The sequence below is a fragment of the Solea solea genome, chromosome 4 (assembly GCF_958295425.1).
Source record: "Solea solea chromosome 4, fSolSol10.1, whole genome shotgun sequence".
Lineage (NCBI taxonomy): Eukaryota > Metazoa > Chordata > Actinopteri > Pleuronectiformes > Soleidae > Solea > Solea solea.
In genome coordinates this window covers 16,092,256-16,119,184 of record NC_081137.1, presented here as the reverse complement: position 1 = coordinate 16,119,184, position 26,929 = coordinate 16,092,256, and the positions used below count along the sequence as shown (strand labels likewise).

The following is a 26,929-nucleotide window of genomic DNA, read 5'->3' as shown; positions in this document are numbered from 1 at the left end:
ACAAAGCAAGATTCATCTATAAGAATTTGCATAAGCAAATAAGCAAAAGCTTATTTAGTCAAATATTATACATGGAACAGAAAAACTTTTTCTGTGTTAAAACACACACACACACACACACACACACAAAAACACTCCCATCCACTTTTATACTCACTAATCACTAGGATTGGGGACTGTAGAGGTCAAAATTCAAACCTTGAAAGGTCACAGCTGCAGCATGCGCAGGTCTTATCTTAATGTCAGATGATGTACTGAGTTGCACAGGCAAGAGGAAGTAACTGCAGTACAGAAAAAAACACAAAACATTTTTTAACAGAAAACTCTGACCATATATGGAACACAAGACTATAAGCCAGGGGTGTCAAACATAAGGCCTGTGGGCCAGAAGATAATGACCTGGGCTTTTAAAGAGAAGCGTACAAAACACTTCTCACCAGAGGGTTTTAGAATATCAGTGTCCCCAGAACTGGAGCCAGAGAGCTTTCAGTGTTTGATTGATGGCTTCAGGAGGGTGATTTCACTTCATTACTTTGTGGCTGAGTTGCATGTCTCACTTGAAACAACACAGTTTTCTTCCCATTAATCACTGTAGTCCATTAAAGAGACAGAGTCTCCTCATGTGCACGCAATCCTGGCTTTATGACTGTTGCGGTGAGTTGTTGGAGTTTTTTTTTTGTAATCACTTAGGTGTCACATGACATGTAGCCACGATCAATTATCATTATTATTATTTTTTTTAAAGATTAAAGGCACACGTTTGGTGTGTCACCCTCAGCAGCTTAGCATTTTCTTCTAAATGTCACAAAAAAGAGGAGAAATGGCACTTAATGGTTTGTACAGGGTGATCACTCAGTGTCAAACTGTGAAGATGTTCATTTTGTGCTTGTTTAACATACTCTACAGCAGGGGGGTCAAACCTACGGCTAAACGCTGGCCAGAACCGGCCCACCACTGGGTCCGATCAGGCCCTCAGTTCACTTGGGCTTCGTATTGTTGAGATTGCACTTGTTTTTATGACGAAGTTTCAGGCATGTTTTGTAAAACGATACTTCATTTAATGTAAAACAGAGGGGAGTTCGAGTGCTTGTAGTTAATAGGTTATTATGCTATTATTGGACTGGTCCTGTCCACTTGAGATCTTGAATTGTGCTGCATGTGGCCGCCGAACTAAAAACGAGTTTGACACCATTGCTCTACAGCATCTAAGAAAAACACACACACACACACACACACACACTCAGTAAACTCTTTTCCTCCTCATCCTTGTGTAGCTTGCAGACTGTCAGTCGCTCTCCAGTGTCAGTCACTGCTTGTTTCACAGAGGATGGGGGTTGGTCCTGTCCTCAAAGCAGAGACTCTGTCAGTCCCATATAAATACACTCACAGTGTGTCTCGCTTCAAGCTCTGTCTGTATCCCTCTCTCTCCCTCTCTCACACACACACACACACACTCCTGCAGGAATCAGACCATTAATATAAAAACAGCAAGCACAACAAGTGCAAAACAAGAAAAGAAAAAAAAGTGGAATAAGATGTATAGAAAGTGTGACAGTGAAATGAAGAGCAAGGGGAGGAGAGTAGGAAAAAAAAGGCAGGCAGGGAGGGAGGGAGGCAGGGTTTAGTGCCAGTTAGGCTCTCGCCTCTCCTCCTGCATCTCATTCTGCGAGCGTTGGAGCACACAGTGTGAGCTCTGGTGCGCGTCCCCATCATGTACACATGTACGCTCCGTTCATTCATACAGGGACACGGCGATCATGTATGAATGGCCGCGGCACAGATGAGGCGTTGACAGTGGCCAAGTGAAGAGATTCTCAGCCTGTTCTCTGTTAGATCACTGGAGCTCGGAGACAGAGGCAGTGGAGGAGAGGGCGACACATCACAGTCTGCAGCACAACTAAGGTCTGGACCCCTTTTTTACTCTCAGCCTAATGACAGCAATGTTTTTGTCTGTGCTTTTGCTGTGTTTTAAATCCCACCCCAATAGAGAGGAGTTTGTTCCACCTTCTGGTGTCTGTTGTGGTTGAACTACAGAGAACTTTGATGCTGATACAAGTGATTTACAGAAGGAGAATGAATCACAGCCACGACAGAGATGTTGAAGATCTATGTTTGTCTCTGACTTCTTCTGTTGTTTCACAGCATGCAATCTGCTCTGGGAACTGTAACCACTGATCCATTCCAGTTGAAAAGACTGGATTTGTACAGAATAATGATTTGTCAGTCACTTTATTGGAACACATACAGAAAATACTATTATTTCATGTTGAGTATCTGCTGTAAAAACGAAGCTCTATTACACCACGTTCACCCACATCATTCCAATCCAAATGCCAATGATTGCAGAATGAAAAACAAACAAACAAACAAAGCTGGTGGTGTCCTGAGACGTTTGCACAGTACTGTCATTCTTGGCTCCGCATTACTGAAATGGAAGTCCATTAATTAGACTTTGGATGATGTTCAAGAGCTCTGTCTGGCATCTTTTGGGGAAAAAACACACACACACACACAGTGACATGAATGAAGATGCATGCAGTTCCCGGAACAAAATACATCTCACTCCCCTGCATTATTTGATTTAGATAGAAGAGAACTCCAGCAGGGACCTCTGCTTGTCTCAGCATAAAAACAACAGCCCACGAGAAGCAATGAACTTGAAATAAACAGGAAAAGATTCCCAGTCATTTAGTCGGAAGAACGTGTGTCACACCAGCAGGAACTGTGCTAGTTCCCACATTATTAAAAAAGGACGACAAGCAGATAAATGGATCGTAACAATCACCCTGTGTTAGAAGAACTCATTAAGCCCACGGTGCTCAAACTGTGGTACGTGGGCCACCAGTGGTACACTGGCTTCCCCTGGTGGTACTTGGAAAATGAAAGAAAATGTAGAAAATGAAACAAATAACTAAAATATTATAAGTACAAAAGTCTGTAGCTCACGTTGCTCGTTGCTCGGCGTGTTTACACCGCTGTATTTTAACGTTGGTGATGACGGCGTTACTTCAAGAGCTGAATATTTTCTCAGGTGGAACTTGGTCTAAAAGTTTTGAGAACCTCTGCATTAAGCTACGTCATATGGACAAAGGTCACACCTGTTAAGTATTGAATTCAAGTGTTTCAATCAGGCTTTGGGCTAGGCCTCTTATATCCAATGAAGGACAATCCCAATGCTTCAGCATACCAAGACATTTTGGACAATGCCATGCTTTGAGAAAGGCCCTTTTTCTATTCCAACATGGTTGTGCCCGAGTGCACAAAACAAGGGCTATAAAGACATGGTTTGCTGAGATTGGTGTGGAAGAACTTGACTGACCCGCGTCCTGACCTCAATCCCATCGACCACCGTTTGGCATGAACTGGAACAGAGATTGTGAGCCAGGCCTTTTGTTGTCCGACTTCAGTGCCTGACCTCATAAATGCTCTACAGAATGACTGGACACAAATTCACATTAAAACACTTGGAGAAAGGTCTTCCAAGGAGTGTGGAAGCTGTTGTAGCTGCAAAAGAGGGACCAACTCCATATTAAAGTCCTGTATATGTATCTGAATACGTCATTGGTGTAATGGTCAGACATATATAATAATATAATGACAGCGTACCACACTCTTACTTTACTGTTGGACCCTTTACACGCTCCTGATGTTTCCCTTCCGCCACAAGAACCACGGAGCCACATTTGTCATTAAAACGTGTGAAATGGCCGTGTGGAAGTTCGTTCTTTCTTTGCAACTATTTAATGAAGCCTAAAAAGAAGTATTTTGTTGTGGAATAAGAACCCATTTAGAAAAATTCATAGACCACTGTTGTAATGGAGAATGGAGAACTTCCCAGTACCTTTATTTCTGCAGCAGTTCCTGTGGGACCCACACCGAATGCATCTTCAGCTCAGAAGCATAATCAAGGGAAAATGTCGCCGATGGGTGACATCCCAGTGGGTTGACAGTTGCGTGGATCACTCCTATTTAATAATATCGCCACATTTCTTCCAATAGTCAAGGCAATAATATCCTGCTGTGACTTGAAGGCAAAACGAGAAGCTATAACAACTTGCACAGAATTGCTGTTTCTGGCTTTGATCGTGAGAAAAATTGGATTAAACTAATTACATGCCCAGCAGAATATTACACTTGTACCCAGCAGACGTGTATGTACTATGATTTTTGATGGACCTAATTGTCATTTGCCTCTGGCAGCTGCTTTAGATTCTATCATAAGAATGCATCAGTTGAAACGACGGTTGTGTAAGCATCTTAGCATAATTATTACTTTGATTATGGTCACATTTAGTGAATTGATTCAGCAGCGAGACATGAATTTTCATCTTGATTGCCTCGGAGGAAACAAGAACATAATTATTTACTCCATCAACAAATTCAGTATGCAAAATACGAATAGCTGGGTCAATATATTCTCCCACATGGTGTAATTAGATTAGAGCGTGCCCAGAGTCAAAGCCAGGGTGCACCAGTTCAGCAATTATAAAAGTTTGACTTTTAAATCAACAAATATCTGTTACAGTCAAACAATTCTAGCTTTGTTTTTCAGTATCCACCTTATTCCCACGGCCCATGATACCTTGCGTGAATAATGGCCGCGGCTTCCGGAGCGTCCTGTCACTGAAGCCGAACCGACGTTTTCCATGGTCGCTGAACACTAATCGTCCCGGAGCGACTGTGAAATTTAACACGTGGAGACATCAAATGTTACACCTCACAGGGGGATGATGTGATCGTTCACTGCCTGATTCTACACAGTGAATGCTGAAGCGTGAAAAGCAAGAGTGAAAGTGTCAAATCAACACCAATTCTGATTAGGACAAGATGCAGTCGGGATTTGTGTTAAATTTAACTCAGGTCGAAGAGTATGCATGAATATTATTATAACATTGTATTATAACATCTGTTTTCCGAAATAATAATAAATGTAAAAAGTCAAATTAACTTAGAGATGGTTTGGCTATGAACAATCTGAAAAGCTCTGAGGTGTAGAGGTGGAAGAAAATGTTATTAAAGGAACAGTTTGGTATTGTACGTGTTTTCTTTGTGTTTCCATTAGGGAAACTGTTCTATTTTTTCTGTACTCTTATGGTACTGTTGGAGCTTGACCCACGACAACGGGCGTTCTTCAACATAACGATTGCTAACGATTACTGACACAGGCCCATTCGGACGGCACTAAAATCACTGAGAATCTAACTGCTAATCTTTTCTTAGGAGACCTCTCCATGTAAAACTAATCCCGTCCAAATAGGGCCACCACTGAGTTCTGGTGGTGGTGTTTATCATCGTCCTCGTTGCCTTATCTAAGCCAAAAGTACCACAAGCAGTTAAAGCATGATCACTCTCTGAAAGTGTGGTTCAAAACCATGAGGTCACACTAATGTGTGGTTTGGAGAAACATACAGCTGTGAAGCCACTAATTATCACCCGGACACATCACACTTGAAACAGACGTTATGATCCACGGCGTTTTCATCACAAAATATTAATTGAATTTGACGATTTGCATTTTAATAGCACACCTACACTTCTGTATGTGCTCGCCTTTGAAATATTTCATTAATATGTCCATCTATTAAACTGTGAATGACATTTTTCTGCTCGTACACGTAAACAAACGCAGACAGAATATAGATGTGAGGGTGTGATTAATTCTCCTCTTCACACATTGTATGTTAGAAAATTGTAGCAGCGCGAAAAAAAAAGACTGAAAACTGTTTCTCTCCATGTCTAAAAATATGACTTAATAATGCACTGGAGCCATAGTTAGCATATCTCCTCTTCAAACACTGTAAGAATATGAAGACTTCATCGAGCTTTATCAGCTGTTTACTGTTTTCTTGTGAGTGACTGCACTCGCTCCGACACGACAGCCTTTGAGATGTCGTCCCAGAAATATGTCTTCCCTTGATGCAGAAACACACAGAATAGCTCTGCCACTTTATGAGGAAATGAAGTAGGGATGAAGAATTGAGAACCTCCACGAGATAGAGAAGAAGAAGTACAGGAAGAAGCGCAGACTGTCATGCCCCGCCTTGCCTCCTCCTTTCTCTCCTGCTTCCACCTCCAGCATGCAATCAGCTCACCTGCGGCAGGAGCACACCTGCTCCCAATTCACTCATCATCTCAGCCTTCATACATCCTGGCCCTGCAGTCACTCATCGCCAGATCGTAACAGCCACCTCGGTGTAAACGTCACGGCTCTCCTGAAAACCTCATTTACTCGCTGCTTGTTGTTTCGCCTTTTTGCTAATCTCTCCTCGTGCGCGTGCTGTGTTTGACGCTTATCCTCACTGCCGCTTGGAACTAATCGCCTCCTCTATTTCTTCAACTACTTCCCTCACGTTTGTTAAACCTTTTGAATAAACAGTCAAAAAGTAACACAGAATAGTAATAGTAATACAAACTGAATAGTAACACAGACTCCTGTGGCTGCAGTACCACTGATGGAGAAAGAGGGAGACAGAGAGCAGGACTGTAGCTAAACCAGCTCTGTGTTTGAGTAGTGTGTCGTTAAACTGTGACCAAAATGTTAAAAATATCGTTTCACTACATTTTTACATTTATATCCTGTACAGACAATGATTAACAGCGATTGATTATGGTCCCCACTAAAGTGTATAAGGCTGTGTGTGTGTGGCAGTGCCTAAGTAGGGCAAGATAAAATTCCTCACGTGCAGTTTAGTTGTGGCCAAAGCAGGTGAACATCACTTCTCTACATGTTTGTAGGAAGTTTGTTATCAATGCGTTAACTTTAAAATTCTGCCAAAACTTTTTTTTTTACAGACTTTGGTCCCCACCAAGTCTGTGTGTGTATTTTTTTATATCTTTGTGAGGACATTTGACCTTGTGGGGACATTTTGTCTGAGAATTAAGATCTGGTTTTTGGGTTCAAAGAATTGGGTTTAGGCACCTAGTTGTGATGGTTAAGGTTAGGGTAAGGAGCTAAGGGAGGCATTATGTCTGTGAGTGTCCTCACTATGAATGGAGTGGCCCCTAGAATTTCACAGCAGAGAATGTTTGCTGAATTCCAATTTGGTAAAGTGGGAAAGCACCTTATCAGGTGAGGACAGAGTAGCACATGGTCAATATGTTGAGAAATTACCTCTTTTTGGATCCGGAATGGATCCTGAGCTTTCAGAGCAACTCGTTATTTACACTGAGTCTGTTTATGTGCACATATTATTTTTAGTAGCTCTGCCAGACACAATACAGCTATTGCATGAAAGGCTGTTTCTGAGAACCATCCCATGCTGCTCCCTGTTAATATATGCATGAATAAACAAGCAGTGGTGAGACGTTCCAGAGGAAAATGAGGCTGGTGCAGGTGGTCTGGTGCATACATAGCCAATGTTTAGGAAATATTCTAGATGAATGACTTGAATTATTCACTATGAGGATAATAATATCAGAGGAAAGAGGAGTAAAATTGGAAATTCAGGTTGGGATATTTCATATTTGAAAGTGAGAGCAAATGGGACAAATGCTGCTCTGTTGCTCAAAGCACTTTAGTCTGAGACAGAATGTAATTTACTTGAGATAACCAACTTAAAGAAAATGTGAAAATTCAGCAAACTGCGGACCTACTGTGTACTGTTGACAAGTAAAGCCACAAGACCTTGAAGATAATCACTATATCAAGTCAGTGCCTTGCTGGATTTAATGCTGATCTATTCTGATCATTTGTCTGGATTTGTTGACGAGTGGGAGTTCATGTATCACCATAATTTTAGAAATCTGCCATGTTTGTATAAGCTTTAGTTTAGTTAGTTTAGCATCAAGTTTGGAAAGATTGTTTGAGGCATAATTCTCCCACAGAGGTTAAGGGGCAGGTGTTGGAGTGTAACATAGTGAGCAAGAAGTCTCCAAGAAAGCATCAGATTACAGTTTGAGACCAAATATCTCTTGTTGTTGTTGTTGTTGTTGTTGTTGTTGTGGTAGATACCCTGCTTTGGAAGCTTAACATAAACCTAATACACTTACCTGCAGTATTTATTCTACGCACACCATTCAGTCCTTGCCAATTTGTCTTTTCACTCAGCTGAATAGACAACTGATCACGATATATTTTCTCATATAGTCCCAAACGATTTTTATCACAAGTTTTTATACTGCCAACTGTAGAGCATCTGTACTGAAAACTGAAGAAACTAGAGATTAGCTCGACATTCAGAGTAATCATAGCTTTTGCAAGTTGATTGTTGTAGCTACACCGCTGGTGGCAGAACTGCTTGGCTGTGCAGGTTGAGCTCACTTTTTTATGCTTTTTGTGTAGTCACTTGGATGGTATTTGTTTTCCAGTGATTAAACATTTGTATTGTTTCTTTGTAGACACCGACTGCCAACATACCTTACATACCGGCTTAACTTGCTCCCCGTTCGCTTTGGCCATACCTTAACCATTGTCATACAACTGATGTTGTGTAACCTTTCTTGTCGACAATGACTGTCTGACATCATTTTTGCTGCCCTCGGTTCCACTTTCGTTCACTCTGCTCTTTTCTTGCTTAACCTTCCCCCGGCAATTCACAAACGGTAGTGGTGCAGCCCCAAGCTGATCAGAATTAGAATTAGTCCTTTTTGCACACACACCAATAAGTGATAGTAAATTTGTCCTCTGCCTTTGACCCTTCCCTTTTACACACCAGTAGTGAACACACACAAGCTGGGCGCAGGAGCAGTGGGCAGCACTTATCAGGGGCACCCCAGCCCTGAGCAAGGCTGTCCCAGGAATGAACCAGCGATTTGATCAATATTCACCATCGAATAATCACCCAGCCCTAGTGCCAGCATTTCTCTCCTGTTAGTCTCCAGTGTATCATCCTTGTTTGACTCGCTGGTCAAGGGCTTTTGTACCTTTTGTTCTGATCCTGACCCTTTTTGCCAGTAAATTACTATTGATTTACTCCAAATTGTGTCTTTTGAGTCCACTTCCTGTTCCAGTTGTTACAATATCTGGTCTGGAGAAACACACAGTGGCAACTGGATTGTTGACCTAGCTGATCTCATCTGAACCACCTAATAATGAGTGTCATTCACTCTACCATCCTCTTTAGTGTTGAGCTGTTGGGTTTTTACTATGGACTGTATAAGAAATGGAAGTTCTCCGGTTGCAAGATCAGCTCCTGCTGTAAAGTGTAGTGGCAAAGTTAATTCCAAAGCCACCGAAAGCCGTTAGCTGTAGGCCCCTTCCTATGGGCTTGACTCATAGGTACTGTTTTAATTAATCAATCACCAGGGCAAGAAAGAGTCGTGTGAAGGGTTTGCACATTTATTTCCACTTGCCGCACATCCACGTTACATTTCTATCCACATACAGTATATCCAAGCTTCTTTCGGATCAACAACACATAGAAATATTCCAGGTCATGAATGACGATCTATTGATTTAACAGTAATATAACGTAACCTAACGTAACATAGCGTGACCTGACGGTCAAAAAACCTATTTACACCAAACCTAGTACAGCTTCTAACACATCAAAGAATATTTCATCAAACATAAAGCATTGAGTTTGCCATTTGAGCTGCACTCACTAGCTGTCCTCTCACATGTGCAGTGTTTTATCATCTATTTTCCTCGAAATGGGAACATAATTTGAAGAACTTTGCAATTATTTTTGCAAACAGTGGAGTCACTCCCTGGAGGCTAACTGCTACTTCCATCCTTATTCACTTTTCAAACTGAAAGGCAAGGTCCATTTCTGAAGGCGTTTATGTTCTACTTACTGCTTTACACCTCAGTGTCTATATGTACATTTCCTTTGTCAAAGGCATATTTTTACACTCTGCCTTTATTAGACTTTTCAAGCAAAGGGGTCCATTCAGAGTGCACTCCTTTCATATGCCTGGCAGGAAATGACAGCAAAGTGAACAGAAGTGTCTGACCATTGGACCATGTGACTTACTGTTTATGCCTCAGATAAACAACCCCCACGTTCTCACTGGGTCTCTCAATTTTCCAAATCCCTCTTCATCCATAAGTAAGAATTCCATTTATGGGGCTGTGGCATTTTTTATGTGATTTATTCTATTGTTCTGGGTTCTCTGGCCATGGCTGCCCCTCCGCCCGTCCCCAAGCCATCAGCTTTCACAAACCCAGCCTTTGTTTTTGCAATGAGAAGCAGCATTCTTCTAGAGGGATGACCTCCCTTGTCTCTAACTGGCACCACGACCCTACCCAAGGATTGGAATGCACCCACCGGATGCCGTGAACAAATAGTTGTCACCTAAACTCTGCTGCTCAGCTGTGTACCAACCATGTCCTCCGTCACCAGGAAGATAACTTGGTGGGTTCCATCATGGCCCTTTTTTCATTATCAGCACTTCTCTTATAATCAAAGATCAACAGGATAACTCTCTGCAGGGAAAGTGGAGCATCTTTTGTTTCTGTGAGTAACACTTGATGATTTTAATTAGTAACTATCGTATTAACACTGTACTGTAATGCCGATATTGTCATTACAATGTTTCTAATGTGAAATTCTTTTATAAAGCTGAATTACTTTTCTTTGGCCAAAACAAGAACAATTTACTTTTTAGAAGCACTGAGAGGAAGAAACAATACCTAATCAATATTAGCCTTTGATATGTACTTTGTCAAGGCCTTGCGTTATTGATGCTGCCGCCTCCATCTTTCTGCAGCAGTCCAAATGTAGGTCATTGATGTGCTTGAGTAAGCGAGGAGTGAAATAAGGAGTCCTCTGTTTGTTACATTCTGCAGTTTCACCATGAGATGTCACTGATTATTACTCACTGGATCCTTTAGGCATTCGAGTAAATACAGTTGGCAATAAGGACAAAGTCTCCAGAGTAAAAGCCTCGGTTGGAGGATGACCACAAAGATAAAACTGAAAAGGTGTAATCATTGGTGTCGAAAGTCAGTCAGGTGTAAGCTGCATACAGTACCTCATGGTCAGTTCTAGCTTGCCTTTGCTCTGCACATTGTTCTCCAGGCCTGTTGCTCTTTAAATTGAGGATCTTTCATCAGCCTACCCTCACTGTTATCTACTTCATAGCCCCTAGCACCCTCCTGACATTTGGCTGTCATTAATACGCCTCTGTTGCGTCTTGTGTGCAAAACCAAAAGAAGAAGGAGAGGACTGTCATTAGCACTAACAACATTAGTATAGATTTCCCACTGAGACAGGATTTTAAAGACGTGTCTCTGAGAGGTTTGATATCCAGGGAGACCTATTTATAATTCTCCTCATGAGCCTTCATGTATTTTAAATAAGCAATAAGAAGCTTTCAGTCTCTCTCAGTGATAAAGGAATGTCCCTTACATTAAAACCATTGTCTTCAGGGTTCACCATGATGATCTTCTGCATACCTGCGTAATGAATGGTTATTCGAGTTACGGTCCCCTTTTGTACTCCAGTGGATCAAAATATTCAAACCAATCCTCCTTTGAGGGGTCACCACAGTGGATCATCTGCCTTTGTCTTGCCCTCTCCCTGATGTCCTTCCTCACAACTCTTTTCCTTCTGTCCATATTCAACATCCTTTGTCCAATATAATCACTATCCCTCCTCTGCATGCGACCAAACCATCTCAACCTTACCTCTCTTGCTTTATTTCCAAAATATTTAACCTGAGCTGTCCGAATAATATGCTAATTTTTGTCCATCCTGGTCACTCCCAACAAAAATCTCAGCATCTTCAGCTCTTGTCTTTAAGCCATACATGATCAATGTCCGATATCAACTGAGATTGGCACAGCACCCCCCGTAGCCCTTATGTGGAGGATAAAGCAGTAGAAAATGGATGGATGGATGGACATGGTTGATTTATAGAGCAGAGGGGCCGAATGAGCTCAAGACAAGTCTCTGACAGATACGGATTCTAAACACAAAAGGCTGCACTGCCTCTTATTTTAGATGTAAATCAAAAATCTTTCAAAGCTCCACAAGTGGTTAAAACAGTGTCACACTGATGCACTCATCTGTTGACACGTAACATGTGATCCTGGCAGCTGTTTTCTTTTCTCCTCCACTTTGTGCTCTGCTTGTCTGTTGTCATGACACTTATTCACTTGAAAATTATGATGCAACACGTGGAGTGGGTGGAAAGAGGAGCCATGGCTTTTCAACATGATGTGCGTAGATAATTAGCTGGTCGACACCAATGCCATGCTACTCAAACATGACCCTATTAAACCCCATCATGATGTGTTAATTATCGAGCACAACTTTTGATCTCGGACCGGGCCTGATCTTTTTTTAATCAAGGATTAATTATGTCTAAAGACTGGTGATTAAGCAGTGGAGTAAAATGTGGGGACTTAGCTGTGACTGATCCTACAAAAATGACTCTGACATCACTTCATGCATTTCTTGTTTTACTGAATTCATGATGAACGACACGGAGGTTAATGCGAACGGCACAGGATCTCACAAGTTCATCTCTTCTGATGAACAGTTCCTCGATTATCCCTGTTTTCCATATCTGGTGTGGTGTCTTGTCATCTCAGACGAGCACGAGTACATTTCTGCAAAATAATGCAGTGTCTCCAACTGACAAGAGTTTGAGGAGCGCTCCGCAAATTCTCACAGCAGGTCGAGAGTTTGCACTGCAAGTTCCACACCAAGTACATTTTTATGCATGCCGTCGTGTGCGTGAAAGCGAGCGTACGTCGCCTTTTTGTGCGTACGCACTGTTTATACATGAGACCCCTGCCCTGATGCAATGATTCCTTTCACTATCTCTCACGTGTGTCTCTCATACCAGAGTGCATGACTCAGTCGTGACAGTGTTTAATCAACAGTTTTCTTCAGTGACACAGATATCGTGATACCTGATTGCAATATATGGATTATCACAGAATCGTTTCTAACGTGATATTATTGGTATTGTGGACCCATGTATCGAGTATCATATCGTTCCGCCGCCACCTATGATAATTTTGCCTATATTAATTGATTAATTTATTTAAGAAATGTTTACCATGTTTTGCAGAAAAGAGATGTGTTCCTTTTAGACCAGTCAGTCTCAACAGCGGGAAATGCTTCCACATCCAAAAGACATGCATTGAATATGCTGTGTTGGTGTGACTTAATATTTCCACATAGAAAAATATAACATAGCATTAAGCGGGGACTTTTAAACTGTAGAACCCACAACGTACTGTATAATCCAATCAGGGGCCAGAAACGCACAGTGAGGCGATCCTCTGAATAAATGCTAGAGTGAGTAAATGCTGCACACTGTTTCTTCCACAATGGATGTAAAACACAGTCACACTCAGCATCACCCCGAAATAACCTCACTACATTACTACATATGTTTATGACAAGGCAGGTCACATGATTAGAGCAACTTTCACACATATTAGAAATGGGAGTTTTCTTTATATATCTGCACCATCACCCTGAGACTAATGGAAACTCATCACATGTTTTCTGTCTGCAGAGATAATTGACTGGACTGAACCACTGATGCAGTTTCTTCTTCTTCTCCTGGTGTCTTTGTACCAAGAATCTGATCCTGGAATGACGTGTTTGGTTTGGTATAAACTTAGGTAAGAGTATTGTGTTTATATTCTGTTTTTAAACTCAGCACAATCCTGAGACCCATTACTCAAATATGACATATAGATTCATTTCATCTTTGGTTTACTCCTGATTGAAGATAAGCTACTGTCAAAACATGGGATAAGTGTGGACACCCTATTCTGTGTCTGATACGGATTAAACTGGTACATTAATATCACAACTTTGAATACATACTGATATTGAACTGATACTGTATGTGTATGGTCTTAAACACCTGAACTGTTAATAACCGCTGAGCCATAAACCAGCAATTTCAAAAGCTACTGCTCAAACAAATATTCTTCCCCTATAATAGAAGAAATGTTTCAGTAGCTAACAACATGACTGTTTTGGAAAAACCTGTGCAGATGTATGCAGCAAGCATGTATTGATGGATGTAATTCTGCATTACTAGGTGAATGTCTACAGGCGAACCAGCTGAGTTAGAGATAAAGGTCTGGGCTTCTCTGCTACTGACCACAAAGGTCACATGGACTGTGTTTCAACTAAAACTACAAAGGAGTGAATGTATAGAGCTTGTGTCTTGGTCAGCTGCTTCCAGGCAGAAAAGGGCTTTACACTTTCATCTGCTGAAATGTTATGTCGTACATTAGTTTGCTTTCAAAGAAGACAAAGGGAAAGCTGGGAGCAGTTTCTGACCTATTTTGTGTCGAAGGAGCTCCAGCAGACTGCATCTTAACAAAAGGCCTCTTTCCTTATAGTGTGTGTGTGTGAATTGCGGCCACAGCACACTGCTGCTCAATAGATGGCCACTGTGTATGGATGTAAAAATGCACTGCAGAAAATGTGAACAATTCAATAAACTACCTCATCTACAGGCTTTAAGAGGGGATTGCTATAAAAGCATCCAATATTCCCTTTAGAAATGAGAGTAAACGGAGTCTGGAGAAAGACACTCAGAAAGTCATCACTCTCTAATCTCAGTTACTGAAAGGGAAAAAAAATCAGCAGTCTATGAGTCACACATTTTAAATCCCCTTAAGTTATAGATGATGAACAAAATACTTTGAAATGTTCTTCAAATAGTTGAGCACCTTTGCAGTGGAGCATGTCGGACCAAAATCGTGACAGCTAATATCAGCAGAAAACTATCATGCAACATTATGAAGTTACTCCCAATTCATTTGGGAATCCTTTCTCGTTTCATAGAGCTCTTTATGTCTGAAGCCTTTTTAGCCACATAACGAGCATCTTTGGAAGATAATCCATAGAACTGCCTTCAGCTGGACACTTTGAACCATTTTCTTCTGGTATTGTGTTCAAGAGAAACTTGAAGACACGTCATATACACAGGACATCCTTAACTGGAGTGTTAAAATGTATGAACTGCTACCCAAAACTGCTACCCAAACATAGACCGTGAAATCTCTCTCTATAAGACATTAATACTGTAGTTTACTGTATATTTAGTTAGTGTTTTATTTCCTGATATCATGGGAAGCTAAATATTCCACTTGAAGCTGTAGCAGGATTGAGTTTCATCCAATTCTGTATGCAGAGCAGTTTAGTAGAACTTCCATGTAAAGGCCAAAGTCTCCTGTCATGCATGGGTCAGGGCCTAAAATATTCTGCCCACTACACCTTTACAAATATGTATGTTTTTGCTGGCTTTGGATTGTGCGCCACATCATATGTTTATGCCTAATAGTGACGTGTCTCAGGCCTGACCCTGGAGATGTCGAAAAGACGAGACATTGTCGCCGTCGTGTTGATCGTGTTGCCTTGGACTCTGCTGATTACTGTTTGGCACCAGAGCACTGTCACTCCTCTGCTTTCTACTCGAAAGGGTGAGGGTAAAAACTTTTGTTTCCCGCCAATATTCATCAAAGCAGAATGTTCTTTAATTCTCACAAACTCAATGTAACCGTTTTCCCCTCTTGTTAGATGACAGACAAGGTGGACGCTCCAACTCGAGGAACACGTTTGCTGTCAAGCAGCCCTGCTCACTGCAGAAGCGGGACATCATGGAGGTGATGCGTACTGAGCACATTTACAGTCGCCCTCCTCCCTGGTCTGACTCTTTGCCCACTATCCACGTCATCACTCCCACCTACAGCCGGCCAGTACAGAAGGCAGAGCTGACACGTCTGGCCAACACTTTGCTCCATGTGCCGAACCTGCACTGGATCTTGGTGGAGGACTCTCACAGGAGAACCCCTCTGGTTAGCCATCTCCTCCAGGAGACAAGGCTAAACTACACACACCTCAACGTGGAGACACCCAGAAACTACAAGGTACGCGGGGACATAAAGAACCCCAGGATTCCACGCGGCACCATCCAGAGGAACCTGGCACTGAGGTGGCTCCGGGAGACCCTCAGCATAAATACCAGCCTCTCTGGGATTGTCTACTTTGCAGATGATGACAACACGTATAGTCTGGAGCTGTTTGAGGAGGTAGGGAGCATAAACATAACCTAGAGCTGAATTGTGCTTTTTGGGATATATGGAGAAAGGTGGAGATGACTGACTTTTGTCTTGGTCTGTGTTTCTCAATGCCAGATGCGTGAGACCCAAAAAGTGTCCGTGTGGCCCGTGGCTTTTGTGGGTGGCCTCCGGTACGAGTCCCCGAAAGTAAATGCTTTGGGCAAGGTTTACGGCTGGAAGACTGTGTTTGACCCCCATCGGCCCTTTGCCATCGACATGGCTGGGTTTGCAGTGAACCTGCACCTCATTCTGTCTAAACCTCAAGCTTATTTCAAGTTACGTGGAGTGAAGGGAGGATACCAGGAGAGCAGTCTGTTGAAGGACCTAGTGACTCTTGGCGATTTGGAGCCTAAAGCTGCTAACTGTACTAAAGTGAGTCTCTCTGCATGTAACACTGGTGATATATTAAAACAAGCTGCATCTATAAACACTGGCAGTGTGTCTTAAGATACTTGGCTGTCATAAAAAAAATTATTTTTAAAGTCACTAAACTGCTTATAGCCAACCTTGTACACTTAGAACTCCTTGAAATATGTTGCATTCTGCCTCTATATATCTATATATCTCGCCTTTGTTTTGACACTGTTCACCCGAATACCCGAATTCACCTTATCTCATCACACTGACTGTGCTCCCGTTTGCCTACATCCCCTGTCTTCTTAATCCACAGGTATTAGTATGGCACACACGGACAGAGAAGCCTATGCTGGTAAATGAGGGCAAGAAAGGATTTACAGACTCTAACGTGGAGATATGACATCCTTCATCTCACACGGGTAATGACAGAGATTTAGAAAAGCAAATTGTAGCCTTATGGCACGTTTAAAGGATTGCCTCCTGCAGTGTCTGTCATGAAAAGTTGAGTGATTTAGTTTGGATATTTTTGCCATTAGGTATGTTGACATATTGGGGCATGTGTGGGTGTGTGTTTCTGTCTGTTGGATCACTTAGCCTGAGGCCTTTAGTGGATTGATTGCCATGAAAATCTTACGGTTAGGGTTAAATCTACAGACATTCAAGGTCTTAAGAAGAAATTTTTTTCTCTGTGTGTGTCCAATCCAAAAACATGCAGAGGTTAATTGGACACTCTAAATTGACTCTTAAATAGGTTTGAGTGTGAGAGTGGATGGTTGTCTGTCTCTGTGTTTGCTCCGTGATGGACTGGCAACCTGTCCAGGGTGTAGCCCGCCATTTTGACCTATGTCAGCTGGGATTGGCACCAGTGGCCCTGCGACCCTCATGTGGAAGATATAGCAGTAGACCCTGAATGAATGAAATACTCAAAGCCAAGTTGTAAATAAAACTTTCTAGAGAATTTGTCATGATTTACAGTGGGAAACATGCAATATTGATAAGTCTAATATGACATGAAAGCATTATGCAGCCTTGTTCTTTGGTTGTCCTTGTTCTAAATGTAAACGTCTCGTTTCAGAGGAGGCATCGCTCCACGGGATTCTACCTGGATTCTACCAACCTCAGAGCTCCTTTGAGCCACAGCCGGAGTCAAAGACATTATCACAGCACAGTAACTGCAGCACAGGCCCGGAAATGGCGTCTGTCCACCCCAGGAGGTGACGGGAAGCCATGTGCGTGTACCATCCAGAGCATCAAAGCACAACATCACTAAAAAAAAACCTGTCTGTTCTGGCCGATGTGACACAGTGGTGGAACTTGCCAGGAGGAGACTAGCGAGCTCTGCTAAGACAGACGATGTTACGCAACGTAAACGACAGGAAGTGATGGCACAGTGAGCGATAAAGAGCCATCTCAGCACAGACAACACCAGCAAATCTGCATTAAATAGGGCCCTTTTGCTCTAAGGCAAACTGGCTGTCAGGCACAGGGCTGCACAAAGGAATACAAGGGTTTCTTGTCATAAGAGAGTCGGCAGTGACTAACAGACCCTCCCAACTTGAACTGTACAACACTGGGCTCTTTAGATAGCGCCGTTAAACCCAGTACTAATTAGGACTCATGTTACTCCCCAGCACACATGAGTACACACTGCACATTATGAGCACACAGACACTGCAGTGATTTACTACAGTGTTTTGTACAATAGTACAAAAGTTCCATCCGCAACAGTCATTTACTCCTGACTATTGTTTTTTGTTTTTTTTCCCAATAATATGCTGTGCCACTACTGAGCTCATGTTTGAGAGAAGAGTCTGTGTTCCTATTAAGGTTTACAGCCTTTATTAAGCTCGTGAAAAAAAAAAACTTGTCAATGAACTGAACGTTTCTCAGCAGAATTATTTATCGTTTCAGGGTAAGTCGTGAGCTATGTTTGGAAGAGTCAATGGGATATGAAGCCATTACCATAAAAAAACTGGATGCGCATGCCTTCACACGACTGTATTACAAAGTATAATTGCTCCCACCGAGGATGGCTGGCTTGTAATAGATGATTTCATACCCCACTGACTTGCAGTGACACTGCTCACAAATGTTAATTGTGCTCCCAGACTCTGCAACTGGTCAGACTCTGGTGGTCAGATGTCAAAGAACCTTGAACTGTTACTGTATGGCGAGGGTGCGGTGGCGCTACATTGCTGCTTGTGTTTCATTTAAGGGCATTCACGCTGTTTCTGTCTCGGCCCACGTTGCCACAAACCTTTTGTTGTTGTTTTTATTTGTTGTTTTACGGGCTGCTACACTATGTTCACACAAGCAATACAAATCTAACACAATGGCACATAACTACCATCCACAATCAAACAGTATTACTCATGTGGGGGTCCACCACCTATAGCTTGGGGGTCTGCTAAAATAAATAGCAATAAATTATAAAATGACGCCTTAACGGGCAAGAAAACAGGTGAGGAAATTCCAACTTGTGGATGATTTCAAAATGCATGGCATGTATGGATGGTGGAGCCACCATCAAGCCTCCAGCACTAAGCCTCAGGCACAACCACCATCCTAATAACAATATGAGTCCCCCCCCCCCTTGCCCCCACAAGGGTCCCTGGCCCTACAAAGTTTGAGAGCCACTGCACTACAACATAACAATATGTAAAGAGTCACTGAACTAAAGGTACTGTATGAACATAGCTATAAATTGCTCCCATAAAAAAACATGTCTCGCTCTGTCTGTGTTTGCTCGGTGAAGTGTTGATATTTTGGGCTGTGAGTATGTATATAGATTTTAAGGTGTTAAATTATTTAAGAAAAAACAATTCACACATCATCCGATGCATTTGCATTGGAATGTGGAAACTCCAGGAACAGAATATTCTGCACTGCTCTTGCTCGGCATCACAGTTTATTACTTTATAACGGTCAACAGTCCTTCAGACAAAGGCAATAAATTAGAAATACAAAATCAGCAACATTGAAGCGTCTAAATTGGAAGGTTTAATCGCACGTGACAAACTTCAGTCACTGGATGTCTGCTGCCATGCCAAGATCAGGCGTATCCTCAAAGTGGACCTTGTAGTCTCCCTCTTGCTCCTCAAACATAATGACCTTATTTGTTTTAACAGAAAAACGTGAGAGAAAATGAGCCGATTAATTCTTGACGACAACTTGTGTTTGCACATTTTTCCCTATTAAAATGAATCGAAAACGTATTCAAAAACACAACGTTTCAGTGTACCTGGTTAATTCCACTGTTCAGGAACGGACCAGGGAGGTACAACGCCTGCTGTGGACCAATGGACCAGTATCGGCCCAGATTCAGCCCGTTGATGAACACAACACCTTTCTCCCAGCCCTGTGGACAAATGTGTTAAAGCGCTTCGCATCGTGTAAAAAAAAGAAAAAAAGTTATTTTTCACTTACTGGGAGCTTCACAAAAGTGTCACTTGGATACCCATATGCAAACATCCTTCCCATGAAAAATCCAGGGAAGCTGGGATTTTCAGGAAGTGTTTTCCACGGTGCCTGGTAGAGACTGAGATAAGGCGTCCATTTAGACAAACACATTCGACGTACAAAAAGTGATGCGCAGTGTGTGGTAGGTTCAATAAAGCACACAAACCTATCAATGAAGCTGGGTTTCATATCCAAACTGTATATTGTAAAATCCCGCAAGGGAATATTGTTTAATAAAATGTCTCCCACGAGTCCTGAAAGAGCATAAATCAAAAGTGACTTGTGTACTACCCACCGATTGTGTGAGTGCTTTCATAGCATGCAATAACAATGAACTACTTATTGTGAGTCAATCACCTTTATGTTGTTTGTCAAGGTCCCTTCCCTGGTGAACTCGTCCACAGTTCTCCACCAGTAAACTCAAGGTCCGTCGACCCTGCAGGAATTGTTCGCTTTTATGTATTTGGGCATGTTTTACCATTCCAACACTTGACAATCCATCATATTTGATAAAGCACTGTTAATAATATTTATTGCACATGTGCTGCCAATGTCCAACTTGATGCCATACCTTACCATCAGGAACCGCCAGCTCCACATTCTGGCGCTTGAAAAGTCCTATGTAGCTTCTGTCTACAAACACCTAGGAGGAAGTATGTCACAGAGTAATACATAGTTTTAAGCCAGTTCCGTCATCTACAGCTAACTACAGAAGATGGGTAACAGAGAACCTTCACAGACTTCACAGATAGTTTGATAAGATCCATTAGACTCCCTTAAGAAGGTTAAGAAGGCTAAAGCATGTCAGTATGTATTTTAAAATTATGAACTGCAGTGTTATCATTTGTCTTTTATTACTAGGAGCTGGTCCTCGTCCTCTGTGTTTACCTCGTGGTCACCATATAAAGTCTTATAATCAAGAATTAAAAGAAACCACCATAGGTTCTCATACTCACTTGTGTCGGGAGCAGGTACAGTATTTGGTTGCAATATTCAACTTTACGTACAGTCAGATGTACAGTAAGGACTCACCAGTGCTCTGTCTCTGACATTGTCTCCAGAGCTCAGTAAACCTCCACTGGTGATGGTAGTCTCATACAACATGTATCCATAAGACTGGCCATTTCCATTGTTCACAGGTAAACTCTCCATATTCACTGGCCTGAGTGACTTAAATGGCTGTGGAGAGATGTTAAAATAGTTTTCCTACTTGACGAAGAAGTAGTTCCTTTCATGACACTTGTAGTTCACTGATAATCTTACGTAAAACATACTCCCTCTGTGAATCTCAGAGCGTCCCATAAGGACAGGTGGTGGTACATGATTGCTGGTTCATAAGCCTCCCTGTAATGTAGTGCTGGCATATCAGGGAGATCCACACCTCCTGAAAAAGGTCAAATATTCTCAGATCAAGCAAAGTGGTCCATGACAGCATCACCACTATCTCATCGATGTAAACTGTTGTAGAACTTACCGTTGTGGCGAGACAAAAGATCTCTAAGGAGATGATACTTTGGAGTGTACTCCCCAGCTTCAGTCAAAGGAGCATCAAAATCTGGAAAATGGAGCGACAGACTAGTCATGCATTGCCCCCTGCTGGGTATTAAGGGCAATGCTGATCTGTATGCCTCCGCTCTGACAGAGCACAGAGCTTCATCATTGTCTTCTGTAAACATTTACATGGCAGGCACAAGTGATTTGTTTGCAGTAGATCACATGACACAGAGAAACCAACCGTAGCTGGGGACCAGAGCTTTGTAGGAAGGGTCAGCGAGCGCTCCGCTCAAGAAGCCAAATGTGGAGCCTCCGTGGAACATGTAGAGGTTGACCGACATGCCCCGTCTCAGAATCTCCCTCATGGTGGACACCATATCTGTCAAGTAGATCCACATGTTCACATGTGAACAAACAAATTCATTGAAAAACACAGAGGTTCCTGCTGCAGGACAATGCCAGTCATTATAGGTCTTCTGTGTTACTGTTAGGTGAAATTATTTTCATTTAGCAAAACCAATAGATGTTGCTAGATTTTACACAGTGTACCTTAAAGTTAATACGTGTTTAGGGATTAAAAGTATTTTCTATTCATTCAAACATTTTCTACCACTTTATCCTCCACATGAGGGTTGTGGAGGGTCTCAGCTGCCATAGGGTGAAAGTCGGGTCGCCAGTCCATCACAGGGCCACATAGAGACAATATACAACCATCCACCCTCACACCCACAGTCAATTTAGAGTGTCAAATCTTGCCTAATTTAAATTATTTTCATTATTTTTTATTCATAATTCCTTAAAATGTGTTGTCCATTGTTTAAGTTAAGTGTTTTCTTTGTCTGCATTTACGGTCGCCCCTGACTATAAAGGTGTCTCTCTTGTTACTACAAACACAACACAGACGTGTGACAATCCCGGTGATGACAACCTATTGTAGTAGTAAGTATTTTGTTTGCAGCAGATGAGAGAACATAATGTAGCCTTCAGTTAGCATGACAAAATTGTATCCTGGTAACAAGGCTGCCCCGGCCCGTGATATTAATATAAAAGGTTCATTCAGGGGTAAAAGAATAATAGCAATTCAGGTGACTGTAAAATTTCTAAAATGTGTACCTAAATTTTACACATTGGACCTTTAATATCATGAGTACTACTTCAGACCATAAACAACCATCCATCCATTCATCCAGCTGACATTGGATAAGAGGTGGGGGTTCAACCCTTCACTCTCACATTCACAACTGGATTATTCTGGTAATTTGAGTGCGAATTAAACAGAGATTCATCTACAGGTCCATTGATATAAAAATAGAAAACTCCTCTACCCTCTGGAGGGAGCACGTGGTGAAGGTCACCCCACATGTCAAACCAGCCAGTCCAGAAGTCCATCACCATGGTGGGGCTGTTCGGCTGACGAACAGGAAACAACAGTGAGCGCAGAGATCAGTCTGTGTATTTGACATCCACAGTGACAGCGAGTGAATCCGTGTGGAAATGTGAATGTGAAGTACACACCTGGATGGAATTCAGATCCTGGATGTCTCTCTGATTGAGCTTCTGCAGCTTCAATGATCTGATGGCTACAAGATCACAAGATGAGGAGTGTGTGTGTGTGTGTGTGTGTGTGTGTTATCGTCTGTAATTGTGATAATGTGTGTAAAGTGTACACCATACCTCCATCTACACCTCCTGACTTTAATGTGTTGTGGTTGTCTGATGTGAGCAAGAGCTCGCTGATCCCTCTGGACTGTAAAGCCTTTTAAAATAAAAGAGTGTCACGTGTTAGACACACGTGAATGTTCATATCCTATGTGCTAAAGGCGACAATCAATCACTTTACCTCTTTGATATAAAACATGTAACCGTCATCCTTTGCAAAGGATCCGTACCCGTTTTCGACCTGAATTGCGATAATGGGACCTCCTTTCTTGAACTAAAAAAGACAAGAAAACATTCCATTTCAAGGATGACAAGTGTTTGTTTCAAGCACAACTGATTTAATAAATAAATTAAAAAAAAGAAAATTGACCTGCAGCTGAACCAATTTTGGTATAAGTTTGTCAAAAAAGGTGTTGACAGCCTGAGTGAAGCCTGAGTGAGTCGTCCTCAGTCTCATGCTGCTGTCACGGAGCAGCCAGCTGCAAAGAGACAGACAACAGCATGCTGAGGTATGACGCACTCCACAGAGCCTATACCTAAACCTATACTTTACCAAGCTTTGCATACTGGACAAGCCTTCCATAGACAAATAGATGCAAATGTAAAGTTGTTTTTGCTTTATATTTCTAGCTATATACTGTAAATCTTTACTAAAGAGATTGTGTGTACACAGCCTTTCAGTTGAATGGTTGATATATATATATAGCACCATTGGTAACAAGTGCAAAGCAATATCACATAGATTGGAAGGAATGCATCTATCTGTTTGTGTTTGTCTGGTGCTAGGTCAGGACAGAGAGCCACACTCCAACACTTTGTCTCGAGATTCTGCCTACTACAGCTTTATCAGCAGCAACACAGATAAAGGCAAGATAAAGAATAAAACTGTAGTGATTAACTGAGAGACAACGGCAACAATGAGCTATTAAAGTGAGATGGCTTCAAACGACCGAAAATACTAAGAAAAACACTCATGAGAAGTTCTAAAAGTAAACCGTGCTGCTCAAAAAACCCAGTCCTTAAGCAGTTTGACAGGATACTCCCACCCACCCATGTGCTGCTGCTGCTCTATGCACACTAACGCTCTGTCAGTCAGGTCTCATACTGTTGGACACACCACACAAATGATGGGAGACAGAATAATAACATAAAGAATAATGCACTCTACCTGGGCAGTCCTCCGAGGTCCAGCTCAGAGGAAATGTAGGGTCCTGGACGTAAAATCACCCACAATCCCAATTCAGCAGCAAGACTGATGTAAGCTCTGCAATAAAGTCATAAGAAGAAAGTAGTAAGAAGAAGTTTTTTTTAATCATTGTGTTACATTGTGAGTTTAGACCCTATCTCATCGTATGAGTTGCATTAAAATGTCCTGGGCAACAACAGCAACAGGCTGACACGTCATGTGCCTCTTCACTTCTCTGCGTGTGCTTAATTGCTTGATACTTTGCTGTTGCCATGGAGACAATGCTGTTGTCAAGTGGTACTCTGAGTCTAGCTACTCCCTCGAGCGTGTGGGCAGATAATGGGAGAAAAACGAGAGTATTCCCATCACACCTTATGGCAGGTAACACTGTTAGAACTGAAATTACGATGGGTGGGGGTGTTTTTCGTGCCAATTGTCTTTTTACAGAACATTTGTGCAATTATGAAAGCCCCAAAGCAGCACACGGTGCGGTGATTAATCACCATCAACGAGCGTTAACTTCAAATTACTCCTTACTGCAAATCCAGCTGTGTGTGGAAGTTGAAAACCCCTCTCTCTGGCTGGTGCAGACTCCATGGCACGTACCTGCAAAGATATTCTTTGTGAATGCTTTAAAAAGGTGACCAGCACTTGTGACACAAAACAAATGAGAGGCTGTTTTCCCTACGTAGTGAGTGTGTTGATGCCACAGGCCTTCATTTTCATCAGCCGGTCTCTCCAGTAGGCCCTAGGCACACGGAAATAGTGGATGGATCCCCCGATGATTTGAAAAGGCGCTCCCTCCAGGGTGAACTGGGAGACATTGGCTCTTAGGCCCACTTTCCTGCTCATCCCCCGTCCCCGTGCTGGCACTCTGGAACAAGAGTGGTGTTTTATTGTAGCACAGAGGCTATTGTATTATGACTGACCACATGACATAGTTGATACAGGAATTCGCAGATGTCTCGTGTTGGCAGCAGGAACATATCCAGATGTAGTGGCAAGACGGAGACTTCATTTTTTTACTTTTTAAATTAGTTTTATATCTTTTCTATAACATCCATTATATTAGTGTGAAATCATCCTTCATTAATGTCCACAGGGCAAACACCCAAACAATATTCAGGTATAACTGTTGAAACTGCTGTTTGTTGTAGTTCCATTACATTTATAGATTCTACATCAACAACTCAGCAGATCATGAAGAACACTGATCACAAACTCCCTCAAAGTAGCCAAACAATTTAAACAAGAGGAGGAACTCACCTGAGATATCTGTAGAACATGATGAACCCAATGATGAGCAGACAGATAAGAGCATATTTCCTTTTGTGAACATTTCTGATCCTCAGGACAACCATTGATGGATTGTGTCATACAGGCAGCGGTTAAGTCCACAGTAGCGTCTGAGCTCAGATGAATGCATGAAGTGGGCATGAAGATTGCACCGCCTCGTGGGAGTGCCTTTGCACAGCCACAGAAATCTGATACACCTCATTAACACGCTGTGCCTGTGTCACTCTCTTTAGGTTTTCTGGTGTGTAATATAGGTAAGGATGACCTTTGTTCAAGTAATGATCTACAGTACATGTATAGTGCAAAAAATTATTATCCTGATATAATTATTTGTTTAATTAACCATAGTTAACTCAGTAAAGATTGGGTTCTCAATGAATTCATCGATTGCTTTTAATATAAAATGACTATCAGGGTTCATTCAGTTTATTTTTGTAGAGGAAATGAAATTATACACATGAAAGAAACTAATTAATCACACAATGAGAAAACATAGTAGTTATTTAAATTAGTTAACTAATTTGAACCTATGTGTAAAAAGAATGTAGCAAATAATATGAGCATCTCCAGTAATTTGAACACTTCTACTATTATCTACTATTAAATACAGTTTGGGAAAATCACAACAAAACAATACATTTTTCTTTATGTATTTGGATAAATGTTGTCCAGTCTTTCTTTTATTTCATTGACAAAAAAGACCACAATATCAAGCAATTATTTGCAGATTAAGTGATATTCAAATATTTAACTGATTATTGAGACTTGATGACACAATAACCCAGAATGGACAAATAGCTGCTTTACAAAAGGCTCACCCAATAAAATCTTATTCTGTGTAAGTCTGTGATGTCTTTAGTCTTTAACAATATATTATATTGTCCCTCACTTCTCACTGTTAGACAGCCTTTTCCAGGTGGAAAGTGAAAACCACTCACTCTCCTGCAGTGTGGAAATCAGGGAGCTGCTGCTCTGCCGCTGTCGTCTTTGGCAGTTCACTTACCTGAACAAAGGATTTCAAACATCAAAGCCAAATAGTATACAAATACAAATGCATTGGTGGAGGCAGCACTGGATCAATAGTTGATTTTCTCTGTGCACTTTAGTGCAGGGAGTGAGAGGCGTGAGCTGAAAAAGGGCTGCCTGGTCACAATGTAAAGTGACAAACATTCTTATGATACTGTAAACTTAAACAGGTAAGATTTTAAGTCGATAATCAAGGCGGGAGTGTGTAGCTTTTATGGATTTTTGTTGTCAATGATGTTATTTATTCTGCCTGTGAGGGCTCTTAGAAACAGTGTAACTTTATCTGTTAGATTCTGAGTTGAAAACCACAGAGGGACAGTATTTTTGCTATTAGGGCCCTTGAAGCTCTACAGCTGTCTGAGTCAGTGTCTCACTTTAAAACATACTTTTATTGGAAAGCTGCAACAGGTTTACTTCCCTGGCTTTCAGTTTCGTTTCTCATTGATTTTAATTTGCTTAATTTTATT

At 41.7% G+C, this 26,929-nt stretch overlaps 2 protein-coding genes across 3 annotated transcripts; one reads left to right on the top strand and one right to left on the bottom strand.

The window, feature by feature from the left end:
- The first annotated feature begins 1,649 nt into the window (after positions 1-1,649).
- On the top strand, positions 1,650-18,553 carry b3gat1b (beta-1,3-glucuronyltransferase 1 (glucuronosyltransferase P) b). Its single transcript, XM_058628329.1, has 6 exons — positions 1,650-1,902; positions 13,417-13,525; positions 15,208-15,346; positions 15,444-15,955; positions 16,061-16,357; positions 16,656-18,553. The coding sequence occupies exons 3-6, from the start codon at positions 15,235-15,237 to the stop codon at positions 16,740-16,742; spliced, it is 1,008 nt and encodes a 335-aa protein (XP_058484312.1). The 5' UTR covers positions 1,650-1,902; positions 13,417-13,525; positions 15,208-15,234; the 3' UTR covers positions 16,743-18,553.
- Positions 18,554-19,233: 680 nt separating this feature from the next.
- On the bottom strand, positions 19,234-25,535 carry LOC131458453 (beta-galactosidase-1-like protein 2). Of its 2 annotated transcripts, XM_058627571.1 has the most exons (19): positions 25,407-25,535; positions 24,829-25,014; positions 24,678-24,746; positions 24,123-24,218; positions 23,325-23,433; positions 23,136-23,228; positions 22,970-23,051; positions 22,811-22,875; positions 22,621-22,705; positions 21,537-21,674; positions 21,276-21,356; positions 21,076-21,185; positions 20,834-20,980; positions 20,373-20,444; positions 20,159-20,237; positions 19,968-20,055; positions 19,769-19,880; positions 19,584-19,700; positions 19,234-19,453 (listed from the first exon to the last, which is right to left on the bottom strand). In XM_058627571.1, the coding sequence occupies exons 1-19, from the start codon at positions 25,499-25,501 to the stop codon at positions 19,367-19,369; spliced, it is 1,911 nt and encodes a 636-aa protein (XP_058483554.1). In that variant the 5' UTR covers positions 25,502-25,535; the 3' UTR covers positions 19,234-19,366. The 2 variants fall into 2 exon arrangements, with proteins under 2 accessions (XP_058483554.1, XP_058483553.1); XM_058627570.1 differs by having other exon boundaries at positions 19,769-20,055.
- Between the last annotated feature and the right edge of the window lie 1,394 nt (positions 25,536-26,929).

Coding starts and splice junctions, on each gene's coding strand:
- b3gat1b (XM_058628329.1), top strand. CDS start 15,235: ATGTCGAAAAGACGAGACATTGTCGCCGTCGTGTTGATCGTGTTGCCT. Junction 15,347..15,443: donor TCTGCTTTCTACTCGAAAGG/GTGAGGGTAAAA, acceptor CCCTCTTGTTAG/ATGACAGACAAGGTGGACGC. Junction 15,956..16,060: donor GTCTGGAGCTGTTTGAGGAG/GTAGGGAGCATA, acceptor TCTCAATGCCAG/ATGCGTGAGACCCAAAAAGT.
- LOC131458453 (XM_058627570.1), bottom strand. CDS start 25,501: ATGGTTGTCCTGAGGATCAGAAATGTTCACAAAAGGAAATATGCTCTT. Junction 25,015..25,406: donor ATGTTCTACAGATATCTCAG/GTGAGTTCCTCC, acceptor CTCTTGTTCCAG/AGTGCCAGCACGGGGACGGG. Junction 24,219..24,677: donor CACACACAGCTGGATTTGCA/GTAAGGAGTAAT, acceptor ACTTTATTGCAG/AGCTTACATCAGTCTTGCTG.